General features: G+C 51.2%; 1 protein-coding gene across 2 annotated transcripts; it reads right to left on the bottom strand.

The window, feature by feature from the left end:
* Positions 1-875: 875 nt before the first annotated feature.
* Positions 876-5,637, bottom strand: PODNL1 (podocan like 1). 2 transcript variants are annotated; one of them, XM_061188739.1, is made up of 11 exons: positions 5,620-5,637; positions 5,444-5,494; positions 5,088-5,312; positions 4,498-4,591; positions 4,147-4,211; positions 3,895-4,004; positions 3,505-3,661; positions 3,126-3,241; positions 1,996-2,653; positions 1,149-1,297; positions 876-1,026 (listed from the first exon to the last, which is right to left on the bottom strand). In XM_061188739.1, exons 2-11 carry the CDS (start codon positions 5,444-5,446, stop codon positions 876-878), a joined length of 1,728 nt encoding a protein of 575 aa, XP_061044722.1. In that variant the 5' UTR covers positions 5,447-5,494; positions 5,620-5,637. The 2 variants fall into 2 exon arrangements, with proteins under 2 accessions (XP_061044722.1, XP_061044721.1); XM_061188738.1 differs by lacking the exons at positions 5,444-5,494; positions 5,620-5,637 and having other exon boundaries at positions 5,088-5,366.
* Positions 5,638-19,604: the final 13,967 nt, after the last annotated feature.

The following is a 19,604-nucleotide window of genomic DNA, read 5'->3' on the forward strand; positions in this document are numbered from 1 at the left end:
TTGCCCTCAGTGCCTGGGCTGGGTCTCCTTCACAGCTCCCCTGGGGGCTGATGGAGAGGTGCCTGCGAGAGGAGCAGGCTGGCAGGGGGTGTGCCGTGAAGGATGTGTGCTACGCGCACACTTGCGAGGACGTGTGTGAAGGCCTGTGCACGTGTCATGAGCGTCTGTGGCCCACCTGAGGGCATCTGCGAGTGTCTCTTCAGCTGGTGGCCTTGGGCGTATCTGGGTTTACACGTGTGGTCAGGTCATACGTGGTGGTGCTTGGTGACCCGTGTGTGTCTTAGGGCCTTGACAGCCAGCCCTGCCGCTCACTGGCCACAGGACCTGGGCCAAATTGCCTGACCCACTTAGCATCCCAGAGCTTCAGCTTCTTCTCCTGGACGCAGGGAAGATGAGAGCCCCTCCCACAAGCTGAAGGGCACCTGGTCAGTGGTGAACACTTGAAAGGGCTATGCTTTTTGTTGTTGTTGTTGGCTGTACTGTGTGGCATGTGGGATCTTAGTTCCCCATCCAGGGATCGAACCTGCGCCCCCTGCAGTGGAAGCGCGGAGTCTGAACCACTGGACGGCGAGGGAGGTCCCGGGCTAGGCTTTATTGTTGCTGTGTCCATCTGCACGGGCAGTGGGGGAGTGTCCAGCAGGGTCGGAGTTGCCTGCACACCCAGTGTGCGAGCTGCATGCTTCAGTCTCTCCCTGGGCTCCCTGTGTGTCGAGGTGGCACCCCTGTCCCAGCATCCTGGCCAGCATGGGTTAGGCGGGCCCAGCTCTCCAGGCCTGGGAGAGCCAGCTTGAGGCCCCAGGTTGGGCGCTGTCTCGTTAGTCCACAGCGCAGCAGAGCCCCAGGTGTCTGGGCTGCTCTACTGGGCCCCTCCAGGCTCAGGGGCCCTCTGCCCGTGGCCGACGTGGGGCTGTGGGCGGCAGCTGGACCAGGACTGGCTCAGGGTTACCCGTTGTGTCCACCACGCGAAGGTGCGGGAGGCCCAGGAAGGCCTCGGGCGCTATGCTGGTCACGTGAAGCCTGTTGGCCCTGGACCGAGAGGTGGGCGTGAGGGTGGGTTTGAGGGGAGGTGCACCCCCAGGCCTGCTCACGTCCCCCACAGCCCTCCCTTGTCCACCTGGAGCCACCTGGCCCTGCCACCCTCAGGGCACCTGAGGAAGAGGGCACGTAGGCGGGGCGTGCTGAGGAAGGCTTCGGGGCCCACGTGGCTGATGCGGTTGCCCTGCAGGTGCAGCTCCTCAAGGGCCTCAGGCAGGTCGGGGGGCACGAAGGACAGCTCGTTGTGGCTGAGGTCCAGCACCTGGGCAGGCGGGCAGAGATGGCGCCGTGGCGGCCCCAGGCCCTGGGCCACCCATTTAGCCAAGCCCCAAACTGCTCTCCTCCCGGGCCCCCTTCCACGCCCAGCCCGGTCCTTCTGCCCCCTCCCTCAGCTACTTTGTGGCTGCCAAATCCTGCCCTCAACAGAGGTAAACTGAGTCCCCTCTGGGGCAGTCCCTGTTCTAGCAGGCAGGGTCCCTCCCTGCTGTGGGAACCGTTGATTCAGTTAATCCCTGACAAAGATGGTACTTCCTTTACCTCCTCATGCCCTTCTAACAATTGTCTGCTTATGATTGTTGCTGACTGCTTTCTCCCTAACTAGGATGTTTGTGCCAGGGGCCAGGAGCTGTGTCCTTCTGTGCCCAGTGGCATCTCCAGGACCTAGAATAGCGCCTGGCACCCACAGATGTCCTAAATTCTGTGGCATCAACAGCGCTCAGAAGGAACTAGAGGCTGGGGAGGTGGAGGGGTGGGCGTGGAGGACCAGGTGGCAGGGACAGCACAGGCAAAGGCCTGGAGGCTGGATCTGTCTTATCCGCCCCAGGGCTGGCCTGCAGTGGGAGCTCTCTTTCTGGCATCTCAGGGCCTTGCAGGGGAGTTGCTGGGCAGGCAGGCCGGTGAGTGGAGGGGCCGTGGGGACACCTGCGGGCGTTCATTGTGGCCAAGCAGCCCACCCCTGACCTGGAGGGCCTGCAGCTCATGCCAGGTGCCAGGCCCGATGTCACCCACACGCAGCCGGTTATGCGCCAGGCAGAGCTCCTGAAGCTGGTCCAGGCCGGCCAGCGGCTCAGGCTCGAGGGCCCGCAGCTGGTTTCGCTGCAGCCGCAGGGTGTGCAGGCTGGCGGGCAGGCCAGAGGGCAGCAGGGTCAGCTGGTTGCCGGCCAGATCGAGGCTGCGCAGGGCCCGCAGCCGGTGGAAGGCCTGGCGGTGCACGCGGGCGCTGGCCAGGCGGTTATAGGCCAGGTTGAGCTCAGCCAGGCTGGGCGTGGCGGCCAGATCGTGGGCACCCAGCGTGGTTACGCGGTTGTGGGGCAGCACCAGGGCCCGCAGGCGGCGGGGCAGCGCCTGGGGCACGCGGTCCAGCCCGTTGCCGTAGAGGTGCAGCGTGTGCAGGCCCCGCAGCGGCCGCAGCGCCCCGGCCGGCAGCCCTGCCGCCCCCAGCTGGTTGTGCTGCAGCAGCAGGTAGCGCAGCCCTCGCAGGCCGCGCAGCCGGGCAGCCTCCACCCAGCGGATGCGGTTGCGGCCCAGGTGCAGCACGGCCAGGGTGCGCGGCAGGCCGGCGGGCACCGCGGCCAGCTGGTTGTGGGACAGGTCCAGGTACTCGAGGCAGTGCAGCTTGCTGGCAGGAGAGAGAGGGTCGGCGTCGGGCTGGGCACCCAGAGTCGGGGGCCGGGTAGATCTTGGTGGGGGGGGGTGTTGAGGACTGGTCCTGAGAGACGTAAGCTGGAGATTCCAACTTGGGGGTGATGAGTTGAGAGATCTGGGTAGGAGGTAAACCTGGGGGTGATCAGGGCAGATTCCAGCCTGAGGGTTAGATGTAGGGGTGACCAGGACAGAGTTCTGGGTCTGAGATGTTCACGTGGCGGCTGTGTCTTTGGGTAGTAGGACCGAGGCACAGGGTGGCTGGAGACAAGGATGCTGCCAGGTGCCTGGCTGAGCCTGGCCCATTGTAGGCGCTCACCAAATGAGGCCTTGAGTTAGGAGTCATACAGGGGTGGGGGATGGAGGCCCGGGGCCCCCAGATGCTGAATCCTCAGCCCCTACTGCCGGCACGAAGCTGCACCCCCGAACCCCCTGTCCCCAGGCCCCACCTGAACGTGGTGGCATCCAGGCCTCTGTCCGTCAGCTGGTTGTACTGAAGGTAGAGCTCACGGAGGTGGGTCTGGCGACTCAGGGCTCCTCGGGGCACCTTGGAGATGAGGTTGTTCTGGGAAGGGAGAAGAGAATGAGACTGAGGGTCCAGGACAGAGGGCAGTGGGGAGCCACAGAGGGCTCTTGAGTAAGGGACGAGGAGCTCGCTTGAGCAAGGCTGCCCACAGAGAGCTTGTGAGCGACCAGTGCCAGTGGAAGGGACTCAAAAGACATTTCTGACTACTGGGGTAACAAGGAGGTGGAGGGGTCCCCCAGGAGAGAGGCGCAGGGAGCCCAGGGAGGTGGGGACACGGGCATGGTGAGGTGAAGGAGGGGCACCTGCAGGTGGAGCCGCTCCAGCGAGGAGGGCAGGCTGGGCGGCACATGGCTGAGCCGGTTGCTGGAGAGACTGAGGGCGACGACCGCCTGGGAGCCGTGGAAGGCGTCGGGGGGCAGGCCCGCGTTGCTCAGCTGGTTGTTGTGGAGGTACACGGACCTGAGGGGAGCCAGGCTCCGGCCACCAGCCCCGCCCTGGCCTCCCCACCGCCCCGCACCCCAGCTCAGGGCCACCTTCAGCGTGAGAGTGTGTGCGTGCATGCTCTCTGCTTCAGTCTTGAGTTCTCCAAACAGAGCATCCAGGGCCCTGTCTCCCCACCAGGCCCCCCCAGGGTGGGGAGTGACCCCAGGCATATCTGAGACCCTTGGGGCCTGGGCCGGGCCAGGGGCTACCTGAGCGCCGGCTTCTCCCCAAAGGTGAGCGGGAAGATCTCCGTCACTTCGTTAGCAGCCAGATCCGCGACACGGAGGGAGCGGGGCAGAAACTGGGGGGCCTCAGAGAGCTGCGGGAGCAGAGCTGCACTGGTCCTGGTGGCCCCCCTCCTGCACCCCACCCCCCGCTGTCCCATCTACACTCTGTGCTACGTGACCCCAGCCCGGCTGCGCCCCTGTGTGTGTGTGTGTGTGTGTGTGAGGGGGGCTCACCTTGTTGTGGGCCACGTAGATATGCTGCAGCTGCGTGAGGGACTCGAAGGCCTCGTCAGGCAGGCCTATGAATGAGGTGGGCGGTGAGGGGACCCCTGGTGTGGGGTGGGGGCAGGGCGGAGTCTGTGCTCCCATCCAGCCAGGGACTGGCAGAGGCTCCTGCAGGCCCCGCCCCCCACGTCCTCAAAAGCCACAGCCCCTGCCCGCCATCCCCTGAGTTTCCATCCTGCGCAGCAAAGGGGGGCAGTGCTGGGAACTGCCGCAGACCTGCCCACAGACCGAGCTGGGGAGGGAGGGAGAGGGCAGCGGGGACCGTGGTGGGGAGGGGCCGCCTCCCGTTGTCCCCCTCACCCTCGGAGGAGATGCGGTTGTTGTGGAGATTGAGGGTCCGCAAGCCGCTAAGGCGCGACAGCTCGTTGTAGGGGAGCTCCTGGAGCTGGTTGTTCTGTGGGGCAGGGAGGGGGGTGCTCACACCCTGACCCCCGTGACCCTGGGCCCTGCTTCTAAGCTTCCCATCAGCCTGAGCAGTGAGCCCTGACACCCGTCACCCTCTACTTGATCCCAATGCCTTATTACCTCGGAACAACCCTGTAACCAACAAGAGAGTGGCCCCCAGCGCCCCATGCACCCCTACAGTTGATCTCAAATGCCCCGCCACGCTGACCCCAAGCAACCCTGTAATCACCAGACGTTGACCTCCCCGACACCCCTAAACCCTCAGCCCCTCCCACTTCCAATATCTACGCCCCCACCTCCTTTCACCGGACACACAGAGCCCTGCACCCTCATCAAGGCCAACTCGCATCAGTGCCAAGACCCTCACGCCCAGTGCCTCAGCCCTGCACATGGACCCCACACCCCATCACCCTCAACCCAACCACTCCCCAGGCTCTCCGCTTCCCCTGGGAGCTACCCTGCCCCCACCCCACCCCAGGCCCCACCTGCAGGGAGAGGTGTTGAACTGCCCTGGTGATGTTGTCCGGGAACACCCGAAGGTCCAGGCCGGCACAGTCCACCGTGTCAGCCCGGGGGCAGGAGCAGCGTGGGGGGCAGGCCCGGGGCGGGGGCTGCGAGCTCTCCCCCAGGTGGGGGAACGAGGCGTCCTCCATGCCGAGGGCGGGTGGGGGGCCGGGCAGCAGCAGGAGAAGCAGCAGTAGGCCCAGCCACTGGGAGTTGAGGGACGGCTCAGGGTGTCCCCAGGCTGGGCACCGGGTCACCATGGTGACAGGAGCATCCCCGCATGGAGGGGGTTGGGCAGGCAGGCCCCACCCTCAGACCCTCCCCTGCCCCAACTTACCATAGCCAGCCCCAGGTCTGCCGTCTTGCCGGAACTGCTGACCAGGGCTCCCTAATGGAAAGCAGGCGGTCACCTCCTGGAGGTTCTGCTGTGGCCGCCACCGCCCCCCATCTCTTGGCACTGGCCACCCTCCCCCCCCAGCCTGTTCTCCCAGGGGCTCAGGGGAGCTGGCCCACCCTTTCCGCGCCCTGCGGAGGGCGGGCAGGCGCTGGATGGGGTGGTGAGGACAGGCCAGCATGTCCCCTCGGTCCCACCCGCCTCCCCCCAACCGTCCGTGCCCCCGCCCCCCCCCCCCCCCCCCGCCCCAGCTCTGCTTGCGTAACCTCGGCCAGCCTGGGCCGGGCCACAGGAGTGAGGAATGTTTGGGGGAAAGCTGAGATTTGCCCTGTCTGGTATTTGGGCCAACCGCAGGAGTAGGGGTGGGGGCAGAGGAGTGGAGGACGCTTCAGGGCACAGGAGGGTCCCCAAGGAACCGGGGCTGGCAACGATGGGTCGGGGCAAGCCTGGGCTCAGCCTGCCAATCCAGACGCCAGTCTGGGGGCTCCCAGCCAGGTCTGCCATCTGGGCCCCTCCTCCCCCCTGCCAGCTGGCCTCACTGGCAGCCAGGCTCCCCCATCCCCAAATAGCCACAGCCGCCGCCCAAAAGGAAATTACACGTATTGAGGCACCAGCCTGGTGGTTAAGCATGTGCGCTCGGTGGCAGCCTGCCTGGGCTTGAACCTGGGCTCTGCCACCTCTCCAGGCCTTGGTTTCCCGCTCTGCAAAGTGAGGGAATGGTTGCCTCGCCTCCCAGGAGTCGTGTAAGGATTAAATGAAATCATGCATAAGAAGGGGGTGAGACAGTGCCCAGCACATGCCAGGCCCTCAACAGCAGAGCGGAAGTGTGTGCTGAGGGGTGAGGAAACCCGTCTCTGCCCCAGGTCTGATCCCCCGAGACATGCCACTTACCCGCGAGACTTCAGACAAGTCATTTTCCTGCCAAACCAGCTTTCCCATGCATAAAATGGAGCTGACAGAAGACCCCTCCTCAAAAGGCGGTCACAAGGCAAAGGCAGGTAGTGGGCAAAAAGTTCCAAGCACAGCATCTGCCCCACAAGTGCTCAGCTTGGGTCAGAGTGGCTGATGGGCTGCTCAAAAGGCGTGAAGGAGATTGGGGTCTCTCAGAAACAGATTGAGTTGAGGACTGAGTGCATTTGTCTGGGAGACAGCAGCTGTAGGGGAGCAGGGATGTGGCAGAGAGAAGGAAGGGAGCAGTCATGAATCGATGAGTTATCACTGGGGTAATCAACTTGCCTGGAACTTGCCAACTTTAGCTCTCAAAATCCTGCATCTGGGGAACCCTCAGTCCTAGTCACATTGGGATAGTTTGGTCACTTTTAATTAAGCAAATTCTCACTATAGGCAGCTGGGGCTCAGTCCCTCTGGGGAACCCTGGGGGATCAGAGTCATCTCACCTGAGGGGTGAGAGAGCTGGGGTATTGATCCTCCAACTCCCTCCATCAGTCACTGGTTGAGGGCTGCCCCCAAGGGATCTGAATTCCCTGGCAGTTTGGGTAGAGCAGACTCCATCCCTAAAGAGATATTACATGCCTGCTGGTGAGGCCGGAGCGGGGCATGGTAGGCCCCAGACAGCACCAACTACAGGGGGCTTGTGGGGGGGGGGTCAAGCCATGGGGTGATGGAAGTGAAGTATATCAGGTGGGCGGGAAGAAGGGACTAAGATGTGGAAGAATGATGGAGACAGAGGGTGTCTGTATTATTAATCCCTCTTCCACAGAGGAGGAAACTTGGACCCAGAAATGTAGTCATTTGACCACGTTTCCCAGGACTGTGTGGCCTCAGGAGAGGGGTCCCTCAGGGCTAGGACAGAAGACATGTCTTAGCTTCGACCAGAAGAGAACAATGGGCCCCACTCCAAGCTCTCCCTGTGGGACTGACCACCACTAGCTTGGACATTGTGTAGAAGCCCCTTAGTCTCCCTAACAGAGTAATGCGGCCAACGCCGCAGAGTTACTGAACTATTGCACTGATCCTAACCCCAGGGAAGTGGCAATGAGAACCAAGCTGTGTGAGTTTCTGGCAGGCCTCTTAAAGTTGCAAAGGATAGAGAATCCAAGCCAAACTAACTAATACAAACAAGGGTATTTATTAACTCATGAATGGAAATGTTGAGGGGCTGTCTTTCAGGCATAGCTGGATCCAGGAACTCAAATGACACCTTCAGGATGGAGTCTCTCTCTACCTCTCAGCTCTACCGGCAGGATTCTCTGTGCAGTGCCAAGATATCCCCAGCTTTAGTCCAGCTGAAAGCCCCAAGGTTATATGTCATTGGCCTAGATTTGGTCACATGTCCATCTGGAATCAGTCCCTGTGGCCAGAGAGATGGAATGTGCTGATTGGCTAGGAACATAATCACCACTCTTGTAAATGACCCACTGGCCTTATCTTCCTGCAACAAACTCCCTTCTCTACACTCTGCTGTGCCCAGCCCAGTCCAGCCCATCCCAGCTCTGACCAGCCCAGCTCAGTCCTCCATTGCCCTGCCCTGCCCTGCCCAGGAGGGAGTTCTGCAGGGACAGCAAAGGAGTATGGTCCACCAATGCAGAGCCTGGCAGAATCAGCATTTAGTACACCTTTATGAAATGCATGTAGAATTGTGTCTGTACCTGTGGGGAAGTTGGCATGGGAAGGGGCTGTTGGTGTCTCTTGGTTTCCCTGAGGCTCTGATCTCAGAGTAGGGATGACTGTGGAGTCAGCGGGTTGCAGTAACACTGTAGGCAGCTAGTGCAGCAATCTGGTCTTATTTTGGTTGGTGGGAAGAAGAGGCAGGGTTGATGTAGGAGGGAGCAAGAAGCTGATGGAAAATGTAGTTTTTTCCCAATTAGAAGAGGAAAGGAGGGGTCTTAACTCAGTACCGGTTAATGATCCCAAGGCACACCTTGGGCCTGCCCCTCCTCATCCTGTGATGGCATCCAGCCTTGAGACACAGGCTAAGGCCAAATTCCTCAGTCAGCCTTCATCTGGCTGATAAGCCCCTCAGGATCTGGACCCAGTCCATAAAATTAGTGATATTTAGCCAGGCAAATGGCTGCCTAGAATAAAGAACTACATTTCCTAGGCTCCCTTGCAGGTGGATGTGGCCATATGTAAGCATAAGTGGTATGTACAACTTTGAGGAAAGGGGGGTGCTTTTCTGTTTCCTACTATGGAATGTAGATGTGATGGCTGGAACTCCATCAGCCATCTTGGGCCATGACATTGCCTTGGGACTAGAGGCCTTGAATGGTGGAGCAACAACATAGAAAGAACCTGGGTCTCACATACCATGGAAGGCTGTGCTACCCATGGACTGACCAGTGTTTTGATCACCTCCTATTGACCCCGTTGGTGAAAGAGGAATCACATGCCCTAAATAGTACAAGATGGCCAAACACATGACACCTAATATGGATAGATGAGATCATCTGATGATTAGTTAGTCACATTCACACGCCAGAATTGGAGGAGGGCACTGAGCCACATGGTTGGGGGTGCACTCAGCAGCAGAGCCAAGAAGCAGGGGCTGTGGGAGATGGGCTTGGTAGTGACAAAAGGGAGGGGTGACCTCTGGTTCCCATCAGAGGATGTGATTGGCTTGTTTGAATAATTTCTCAGTCTGGCAGAGAGGTGAAACCCATTAGGTCGAGGACCACATGGGGTGTGGCTGGTCTGGCTGATAGAAAAACAAGTCAGGTGGTTGAGGGTAGGGATGCATATCTGACAAAAGCAGGGAAACACAGTTAGACCTTTGAGGCCCCACGAGGCTCAAAGATATCAAAGCAGCCCCTGGAGTTTCAGGCTTTTCCAAACAACCAGCGCCAGTCATTTTGACCAGGCGTGAAAAAGAGGTATCTCTCTTGTTTAAGCCACCATTTCTCTCTCTTTTATTTCTTCTCTCCCCCACCACCCTTTTCTTTTCTTTTCTTTTCTTTTTTCTCTTTTTTTTCTGGCTGTGCCTGACCAGGGATTGAACCCACACTACCTGCAGTGGAAGCGCAGAGTCCTAACCACTGGCCCACCAGGGAATTCCCTCCCCTCCTCTCACCTCACTGTAGACCCACAGCATGGATGATGTTCACCAAGGAGAAAGTCTAGAAGGAAAACAGAAGGGAGTCCAAGGGAGACCCCCGAGGGATGCTTATGCCTGAGGGGTGGGCAGAAGAGAAGCCAGCGATGGCCATGGAGAAGGAGGGTCAGAAAGGAACCTGAAAGTATCTGGTAAAACTGAAGATGTGCCTGCCACATACTGGTTGGTGATGGTTAAATGTGTCAAATATAAAATCATATACTAACATTTTATTGGGTCATGGGACCCCCCCCCACCAGATTAAACATTCTTTCTGGGCGCATCTGTGAGGGTGTTTCCAGAGGAGCTTAGCATGGGTATCAGTGGACTCAGTGACCCTCCCCATTGTGCCTGGGCATCATCCAATCTACAGCAGCTCTGAAGAGAATGAAAGACGGAGGAAGGAGGAACTCGCCCCTTTTCTCTTGTCCTGCCTGCCTCCTTGAGCTGGGACATCAGTCTTCTCTTGCCCCAGGACTGGGATGTACGCCATCGGCTCCCCTGGTTCTCAGGCCTCAGACTGGAATTATGTCACCAGCTTTCCCGGGTCCCCAGCTTCCAGACAGCAGCTTGTGGGGCTTCTCATCCTCCATAATCACTTAAGTCAATTCCTAATGATAAATCTCCTTTTATTTATATAGATTTTATATAAATACATAAAAGGATACACATACATATATATGTAAAAGGATATATATATATATAGCAACTGTATTATATATATCCATATATACTATAATACACATATTTTACACATATTTTATATATATATACGCACGCACATTTTATATATCTTTGTGTGTGTGTGTATATATATATTTCCTTGAACTGCATGCGTCCACTTATACATGAATTTTTTTCACTAAATTTGTGCTACAGTACCACACCATGGTGGGCTGAATCTGTAGATCCGGAACCTTGGATTTGAAGGGCCAACTGTAAACTTACACACGGATTCTTGACTATGCAGAGGGTCAGCGTCCAAACCCTCACACTGTTCAAGGGTCGAATGTATATACGTATATATTGGGCAGGCAAGATCATTCCACATAACAAACCACCCCAACGGTTAGTGACTAACATCAGAGTCGGTCATCCCCACACCGCGATCTCAATAGATCAGCAGCAGGGCCTTGGAGCCACAGTCACTCTGCGATCCAATCCAACAGAGGCTGCACTGCCTTGCACAGCAGCCTCTGCGTGGCTGGCGCAGTTGAAGAGAGACACTCCCCACCACTTTTTCATGGCTTCCACTCTGAAGGGCCACCCGACCCTCCTGCTCGCGTCTCATTGGCAAGGATTAGTCACGTGGTCCTGCGTGACCGCAAGGAAGGGAGAAATCTGCGGGGGGCTGGGCGGGGCATCGGGTTGGGAAAGAGGATCAAGTGGAATATTCGGAATAGTACCCTCTCTGCGACACCCAAGCACCAGCCATCTCTTCTTACACAGCCCCAACACGTATGCACAAGGACGTTCCCTGCAGGCTCGTTAACTGGAATAAGAATTCTCTCTCGCTCTCCGTCTCACAAGGCTGGCAACTTCACTTCACTTCCGCAGAGAACCGCCCCCCCACCCCAAATCCCCTGATCAGAAGCAATTTTTTTTTACTCTGTTTCCTCTTCCCTGCCTTATTTTTCTTCCTGGCATTTCTCACATCCTAATTTATATTTCTGCCCACTGGCCGTCTCCCCCACCTGAATATTAGCTGCATGGAGGTGGGCACGTGGCCATAGTCACCAATGTCTCCCCAAACCTAGAACAGTGCCTCCTGAGTACCAGGTGATCCATGAACATGTATTGTGTGAGCAAGTGAAAAAACCCCGTAAGAGGGGAATAGATAAACAGACAAAAAAAAAAAAAATGTGTCCTATTAAAATAATAGACAGCAAGATCTAGGACGCACAAGGGACTCTATCTACACATATTGTATTCATTTCCTGTGGCCATTGTAACCAATGACCACAAACTGGATGGCTTTAAACAACATCAACGGATTCATTTCAGAAGTCCAAATTATTTATTTGGACTTGTGGAGGCTAGAAGTCCAAAGTCGAGGTGTTGGCAGGGTTGGTTCCTTTCGGAGATTACTTTGTCTCTCTTCCAGTTTCTAGTGGTTGCTGGCAATCTTTGCTGTTCCTGGGTTTGTAGCTGCATCACGCAAATCTCTGCCTCAGTTTCCACGTGGCCTTTTCTTCTCTCTCTCTGTGTGTCTGTGTTTCTCCTCTTCTGTCTCTTTTAAGGATGCCGGTCATTGGATTTAGGGCACACCCGGTTAATCCAGGATAATCTCAAAATCCTTCATTTAAGTGTATCTTTTTTTCCCAATAAGGTCATACTCACATGTTCTGGGGGTTAGGACGTCAGCACATCTTTTTGTGGATCACCATTCAAACCACTATATGGATTAGTGTGAGTTGAGCTAATCTTATGAAGAAAAAAAAGTTGCAGAGCCAGGCTAACAACAGCGATCATTTTCATAAACTAAACATTTTCATAAGTTGGCTGTCTCTGAGGGGAGAACTGGGTGGCTGGTGCTGAGAGGAGAGGGGGCTTGCCACCAAATATCCTTGTATATCTGTTGAATAAAAAATTTGATTGAGATATAGTTGACATACAATAAAAATGAAAATATTTAAAGCGTACATGAGTCAAAACTCATTTCTGGGGCTTCCCTGGTGGCGCAGTGGTTAAGAATCCGCCTGCCGATGCAGGGGACACGGGTTCAAGCCCTGGTCCAGGAAGATCCCACATGCCACAGAGCAGCTGAGCCCGTGTGCCACAACTACTGAGCCTGCACTCTAGAGCCTGTGAGCCACAAATACTGAGCCTGCGTGCTACAACTACTGAAGCCCGTGCACCTAGAGCCTGTGCTCCGCAACAAGAGAAGCCACCACAATGAGAAGCCTGCGCACAGCAATGAAGAGTAGCCCCCACTCTCGCCACAACTAGAGAAAGCCCGCGCACAGCAACGAAGACCCAATGCAGCCAAAAATAAATAAATAAAATTAAAAAACACACCTCATTTCTGCCACTGGAGATTATCATACTAAGTGAAGTAAGTCAGAAAGAGAAAGACAAATACCATATGATACCACTTATATGTGGAATCTAAAATATGACACAAATGAACCTATCTATGAAACAGAAACAGATTCACAGACATAGAGAACAGACTGGTGGTTGCCAAGGGGGAGGGGGTTGGAGGAGGGATGGAATGGAGGCTGGGGTTAGCAGATGGAAGCTTTTATATAGAATGGATAAGCAACAAGGTCCTACTGTAGAGCACAGAGAACAATATTCAATATCCTGTGATAAACTATAATAAAAAAGAATATTTTTAAAAAGAATGTATATATATGTATAACTGAATCACTTTGCTGTACAGCAGTAATTAACACAACATTGTAAATCAAATATACTTCAATTAAAAAAAAACTCATCATTTCAAAACTCAACATGGATGCACCTGTGATGAAATCATCACCATGGTTTAGTGAACATTTCCATCACCCCCAGAAGTATCTTCATGCCCCTTTGTCAGCCTTCTCTCCCTCCCTCCCTTTACTCCCCACCCCAGGCAACCACTGGTCTGCTGTCACCATAGATTAGGTTGCATTCTCTAGAAATTAATATAAATGGAAACATAGAGTGTGTAGTTTTTGTTGTCTGGCTTCTTCCATTTGGTAGCAGTTTTGAGGTTTATCCATGTTGTCAAATGTAACCATAGTGTTTTTTTTTTAATTATCTTTATTTTTTAAATTAGGATATTATTGACATAAAACATAGTTTTACGTGTACCATAGTTCGTTCTTTTCTGTTACTTGATAGTATCCAGAGAATGGATAGACCAACTTTTTTTTTTTTTTAATCACATGTTGATGGACTTTTGGCTTGTTTCCCATTTTTGGATGATACAAATAAAGCTGCTGTGGACAGTCATATATGAGTCTTTGAGTAAACATATGTCTTTTTAAAAAATATTTATTTATTTGGCTGTGCCAGGTCTTAGTTGCAGCACACGGGATCTTTGTTGCAGCATGCAGGATCTTTAGTTGCAGCATGTGAGATCTAGTTCCCTGACCAGGAATGGAACCCGGGCCCCCTGCATTGGGAGCACAAAGTCTTAGCCACTGGACTACCAGGGAAGTCCCAAACGTATGTCTTTTAGAAACTTCGGCAAATATGTAGGAGTGAAATGGCTGGATCGTATTGTAAGTGTACATTTAACTTTTTAAGAAACTGCCAAACTGTCTTCCAAAGTGGTTGTGTCATTTTCCACTCCCACCAGCAGTCTAAGAGAGTCCCAGTTCCTCCACATCCTTGCCAACACTTGGTGTAGTCAATCTGTTTAATTTTAGCCATTTTAGTGAATGTGTAGTGGTACATCATTGTGACTTTATTTGCTTTCCCTTAATGACTAATAATGTTGAATAACTTTTTATGTGCTTACTGCCCATTCTATGTCTTCCTCCTGCTGAATTTTGAATCGTGTGAATATAATACTTATTAAAAATTAAATGATCGCACCCATTAAGTTGACTTGTATCAAACAAACCAGAAGATAGCAAGTGTTGATGAGGTTGTAGAGAAATTGCAACGCTTGAGCACTGGGAAGAATGTAAAATGGTACAGCTGCTGTGGAAAACAGCATGGCAGTTCCTCAAAAAATTAAACATAGAATTATGTTCCAGCAATTCCACTTTTGGGTATACACCCAAAAACACCAAAACAGGGAATCGAACAGATATTTGCACACCATGTTCATAACACCACTATTCACAATAGTCAAGTGTCCATCGGTGGCTGAATGGATAAACGAAATGTGATATATTCACACAATGAAATATTATTCAGCCCTAAAAAGGAAGGAGATTCTGACACATGCTACAACATGGATGAACTAGAGGACGTTATGTTAAGTGAAATAAGCCAGTCACAAAAGAACAAATACTGTATGATTCCACTCATTTGAGGTCCTTAGAGTTTCAAATTCATAGAGACAGAAAGTAGAACGGTGGTTGCCAGGGGCTGGGGGAGGGGGAATGGGAAGAGATGTTTAATGAGGACAGAGGTACTGTTTGGAGTGATGAAAAAGTTCTCGAGATGGAGGTAGTGATGGTTGCACAATGATATGAGTTTACTTAATGCCACTGAATTGTACACCTAAAAATGGCTAAGATGGGAAATTTTATGTTATATACCTTTTACCACAATTTTTAAATGTGATAATTTTTTCTTACTACAAATAGGCAAGCTTAAATGGTGGTTTCTTTAATAAATTGTACTTGTTACAAATATGTGTGTAATATATATGTATACACATACATGTACAATTTAAGTACAGACCTCCCTGACAGTCCAGTGGTTAAGACTCTGCACTTCCAATGCAGGGGGTACGGGTTTGATCCCTGACCGGGGAACTAAGATCCCACATACTGCGTGGTGTGGCCAAAAAGTTAAAAAAAAAAACAACTTAAATACAATGAAATGAATGTATTTATATATGTATATATAAAAAACTTAAGTACACTGGAATACAAAATGTATATGAAATGTGTATATACTGTATACAATATGTATACAAATTGTGCATATTTATTAAAAAGAAATGTTATGTACATATTGTATTAGTTTGCATACAGGTTTGGCCACAGTAATTAATAGTGGCTTCATGAGGGCATCTTGTAACCTTCTTCTGATCCCATGCTTGCCTCCGCCCCAGCAGGTGGACCCCTTCTCAGAAGCTACCATGTTTTTCTGTGGGTTCTACACATACAGTAGAATCTACATATCTTAAATGTGTGTCAACCACAAGTCCATGGAAGCAGTAACAATGCCATTATGGGAGAAGGAAACACAGAGAGAGGGCACCAAGCTTGGGGGAGGAGGCTTCCTAGGGGAGGTTACACCTTTTTATAACTAGAATACGGATACCTTTCTTGATTGGGATGCTCCCAGCAGGGATGACTGACACATCAGTGCTGTGTTTCTGACCTGGTAAAGGACACATCTGAAGAAGTCTGACTATGTCAAGTGTTGCTGCAGATGTAGAGCAACTGGAACGCTCATACATTGTTGCTACAGGTGTAGATTGGCACGACCACTTTGGAGAAACAATTTGACACGTACCAGCAACTCCACTCCAATGTATGAGCCTCAGATAAACTCTTGCACAGGTTCCCCGGGAACCCTATGTACAAAAGGGCTCATAGAAGCACTGATCATGATAGCCCTCAAACTGGAAATAGCTGCACTTTCCACCAACAGGACAATGAATAAATAAATCATGGGGCATTCACTATATGGTAGTGAAAATAAATGCATCCCCAACTACTCACAATATGGATGAATCATAAAAGCATACTGTCGAGTGAAAAAAGCAAGTCATAGGAGACCCCCACCATTATGAATCCATTTATATAAAAGTACAAAACAGGCAAAACAAATAATATATTATTTAGGGATATAAACATATGAGAATGATAGAACAAAATTCGAGAATATTGTTACCTTGAGGAGGAATAAAGATAATGGGATCTTCAAGGATATTGGTAAAATTTTTATTCTTATACAAGGCATATACGTGTATTTAAAATTATTATTTTGTATATTCAATATCTGATAATTCACATTTATCAACATTTGACAAGAGGACTATGGCAGATTGTAATTTCCAAAGGTGGCCGTAACAATAACTCAAATGCCATGTGCTTTTAAAAAAATATATTAGGGCTTCCCTGGTGGCGCAGTGGTTGAAAGTCTGCCTGCCAGTGCAGGGGACGCGGGTTCGAGCCCTGGTCTGGGAGGATCCCACATGCCGCGGAGCAACTGGGCCCGTGAGCCACAACTACTGAGCCTGCGCGTCTGGAGCCTGTGCTCGGCAACAAGAGAGGCCGCGATAGTGAGAGGCCCGCGCACCGCGATGAAGAGTGGCCCCTGCTTGCCGCAACTAGAGAAAGCCCTTGTACAGAAACGAAGACCCAACACAGCTAAAAATAAATAAATAAATAAATAATAAAAATAAAAGGAATTCCTTAAAAAAATATATATATATATTAAAACTTTACTGCATAGTTATTTAAATTTTGGGACCCCATGATTTTCTTACAATATGTCCTTCCATTCCCCCATTAAGAGGCGGATTCTATGTCCCATCCCCTTGAATCTGGGTGAACCTTTGTGACTAATGCAATCAATAGAGTTTGGTAGATGTTATACAATGCCATTTCTGAGCCTAGATCATGAAAGGTGATACAGATTGCTTCTAGTTCTCTCTCATAGGACTTGCCCTTGGAACCCCTCCACCATGCTGTGAGGAAGCCCAAGACACTTGGGCAGACCACTCTGTTCTGTTCTGGCTGACAGACAGCATTTGCTGACAGACAGCATGAGGCATGAGAAAGCCTTTGAGGTGACTCCGGCCCCAGGTACCATCTGACTGCATGAGCGACCTCAAGTGAGAACTGCCCAGCTGAGCCCAACCGACACTTAGGACTGTGAGAGATAATAATACTAAATGATTATTGTAATTTTATACCACTGTTTTTGGTGTCGTTTATTATACAACAATGGATAACGGATACAAGGTCTCTTCCATTGGGGTAGGTGGGGCTCTGGAAAGGGGATGAGGGGGACTCCCTGTCTGGTTTCCTTCATCTTGCTTAAGGAAGTCACTGACTTAACTCCCTTCTCGCCTCCACCCCAATATCCAATCCATGAGCATTGCCCCTCAGCTCTGCATATGACCACTTTTCTCTTTCTGCTGCTACTATCTGAATTCAAGACACCATCACAGCCATAATGACCTTTCCCCCTTTAAAAACTTTTAAACTCTTTAAAAACTTTTTATTTTGAAAAATTTTTTGATCTACAGGTCTGTGCTATGGACTGTGCTTGTGTCCCCCTGAAATTCAAATGTTGAAGCCCTAACCCTCCCACAATTTGATGGTATTAGGAGTTGGGGCCTTTGGAGATAATTGGGTTAGGCAGGTGGAGCCTATATGAATGGGATCAGTGCCCTTATAAGGGAGCTTTCGAGCTCTCTGTCTGCCTCTCTCTCTCTCTCTCTCTCCCTCTCTCTCTCTCTGTCTCTCTCTCTGCCATATGAGGGTACAGCAAGGAGGCACTGTCTACAATCCAGGAAGTGGGCCCTCACCAGACACTAGATTTGCCAGCGCTTTGATCTTGGACTTCTCAGCCTCCAGAACTGTGAGAAATACATGTTTGTTGTAAATCAACCCAGTCTATAGTATTTTTGTTATAGCAGCTCGAACAGACTAAGATAATTTGCAGAGGTGGTTGGTACAAAGAATTCTTGTCTACCCTTCACCCAACTGCCCCAAATGTTAACATCTTGCCTAGCCATGGCACATTTGTCACAACTAAGAGATTAACCATTGTTGGTATAATACTATTCACTAAACTACAGACTTAATATGAATTTCCCCAAAAAAGGACACTCTGATGTCCTTTTTTGGTTCAGGATCCCATCTAGGACATCACATTTCATTTGGTTATCATGTCTTCTTAGACTCCTCTAAACTGTGCCTGTTTCTTGGTCATGCTTTCTCATGACCTTGACACTCTTGAAGTATACTGGTCAGGACTTTTGTAGAATGTCCTGTACCTCCATTTGGGACAATCACTCGATGTTTCCTCATTAGATGGAGGTTATGGGTTTTGGAGAGGATGCCAGAGAGGTGCGAGTGTCATCACATCACATCAAGGGCCCATGACATGCACATGACTTATCACTATGATGGTAAACTTGATCACTTGATTGAGGTGGTATCTGCCAGGTTTCTTCAGTGCCAGGTTACTTGTCCCCTTTCCATTCTTTCTTCCTTATAAATGAGTCACTAAATCCAGCCTACACCCAACGAGGGGAATTAAGCTCCACCTCCTGGAGGGAGGCACATCAAATAATTTGTGGACATATATTTAAAAACTGCCAGTACTGAATAAATATTTTAGGAGAGATACCTTTAGGGTAGGCAAAAGTCCTATTTCTCCTTCAAGTTTCAACCATGAATTTTAGCATCCATTGGTAGATCTTGCTTGCTGTAATGATTACTGTGGTAATGGTGTGATGATGATTTTCTATTTCCCTCATTCCTTCTACCTTTATTATTTTTATTTATTTGTTTGTTTATTTATTTGTTTATTTGGCTGCGTCAGGTCTTAGTTGCGGGATCTTCGTTGCAGCACGTGGAATCGTTCATTGTGGAGCGCAGGCTCTTCGTTGTGGCACGCGGGCTTCTCTCTAGTTGTGGTGCACAGGCTCTAGAGCGTGCAGGTTCAATAGTTGCAGAGCACAAGGGCTCAGTAGTTGCAGAGTGCGAGGGCTCTCTAGTTGTGGTGCGTGGGCTCTAGAGCGGGCAGGCTTAGTTGCCCCATGGCATGTGGGATCTTACTTCCCCCAAGAGGGATTGAACCTGCGTCCCCTGCATTGGAAGGCAGATTTCTTAACCACTGGACCACCAGGGAAGTCCCCTACTTTTATTATTAATCCCTCATCTTAAGGAAGATTGGTCCCTTCTCCCCCCCCCCCATTATTTATTCAATCATTTATTTATACCAGTATGGACTCATGGGTATTTATTTAATTATTTGGATCACAATGATCTTTTAAATTTCATCTCAGATTCCATCATCTTCTATTAAAAACCTTCCAGAGACTTCCTTTTATGCTTAAGAGTGAAACCCAGGTGTCTTTCTTACCTACAAGCCTCATACACTCCCTACCTGCTTCCTGGTCCTTGTCTGTTTTCCTTTCTTACTTTCTTCCCTGCTCATTCCTGCTCTGGCTCAACTGGTCTTTTTATGGTCTCTCAATCTTGCCACCCTGAAACCTTTGTTTTTGCTGGACTATTCCTCCTCCTCACCTTCACAGGGCCCCTCACTAACTGCCCTGTTTAAGCAGCCTTCTTCCTTCCTCTCTAATCCTAGCTGGAATTAGATAACATAAATTGATTTCCTTGTTTATTATCTGTCTTGTTTACTGCTGTATCCCCAGTGCTTAGAACATAGTAGGTGCTCAATAAGTATTTGTTGAAT

This window comes from Eubalaena glacialis, chromosome 4, assembly GCF_028564815.1.
Source record: "Eubalaena glacialis isolate mEubGla1 chromosome 4, mEubGla1.1.hap2.+ XY, whole genome shotgun sequence".
Classification (NCBI taxonomy): domain Eukaryota; kingdom Metazoa; phylum Chordata; class Mammalia; order Artiodactyla; family Balaenidae; genus Eubalaena; species Eubalaena glacialis.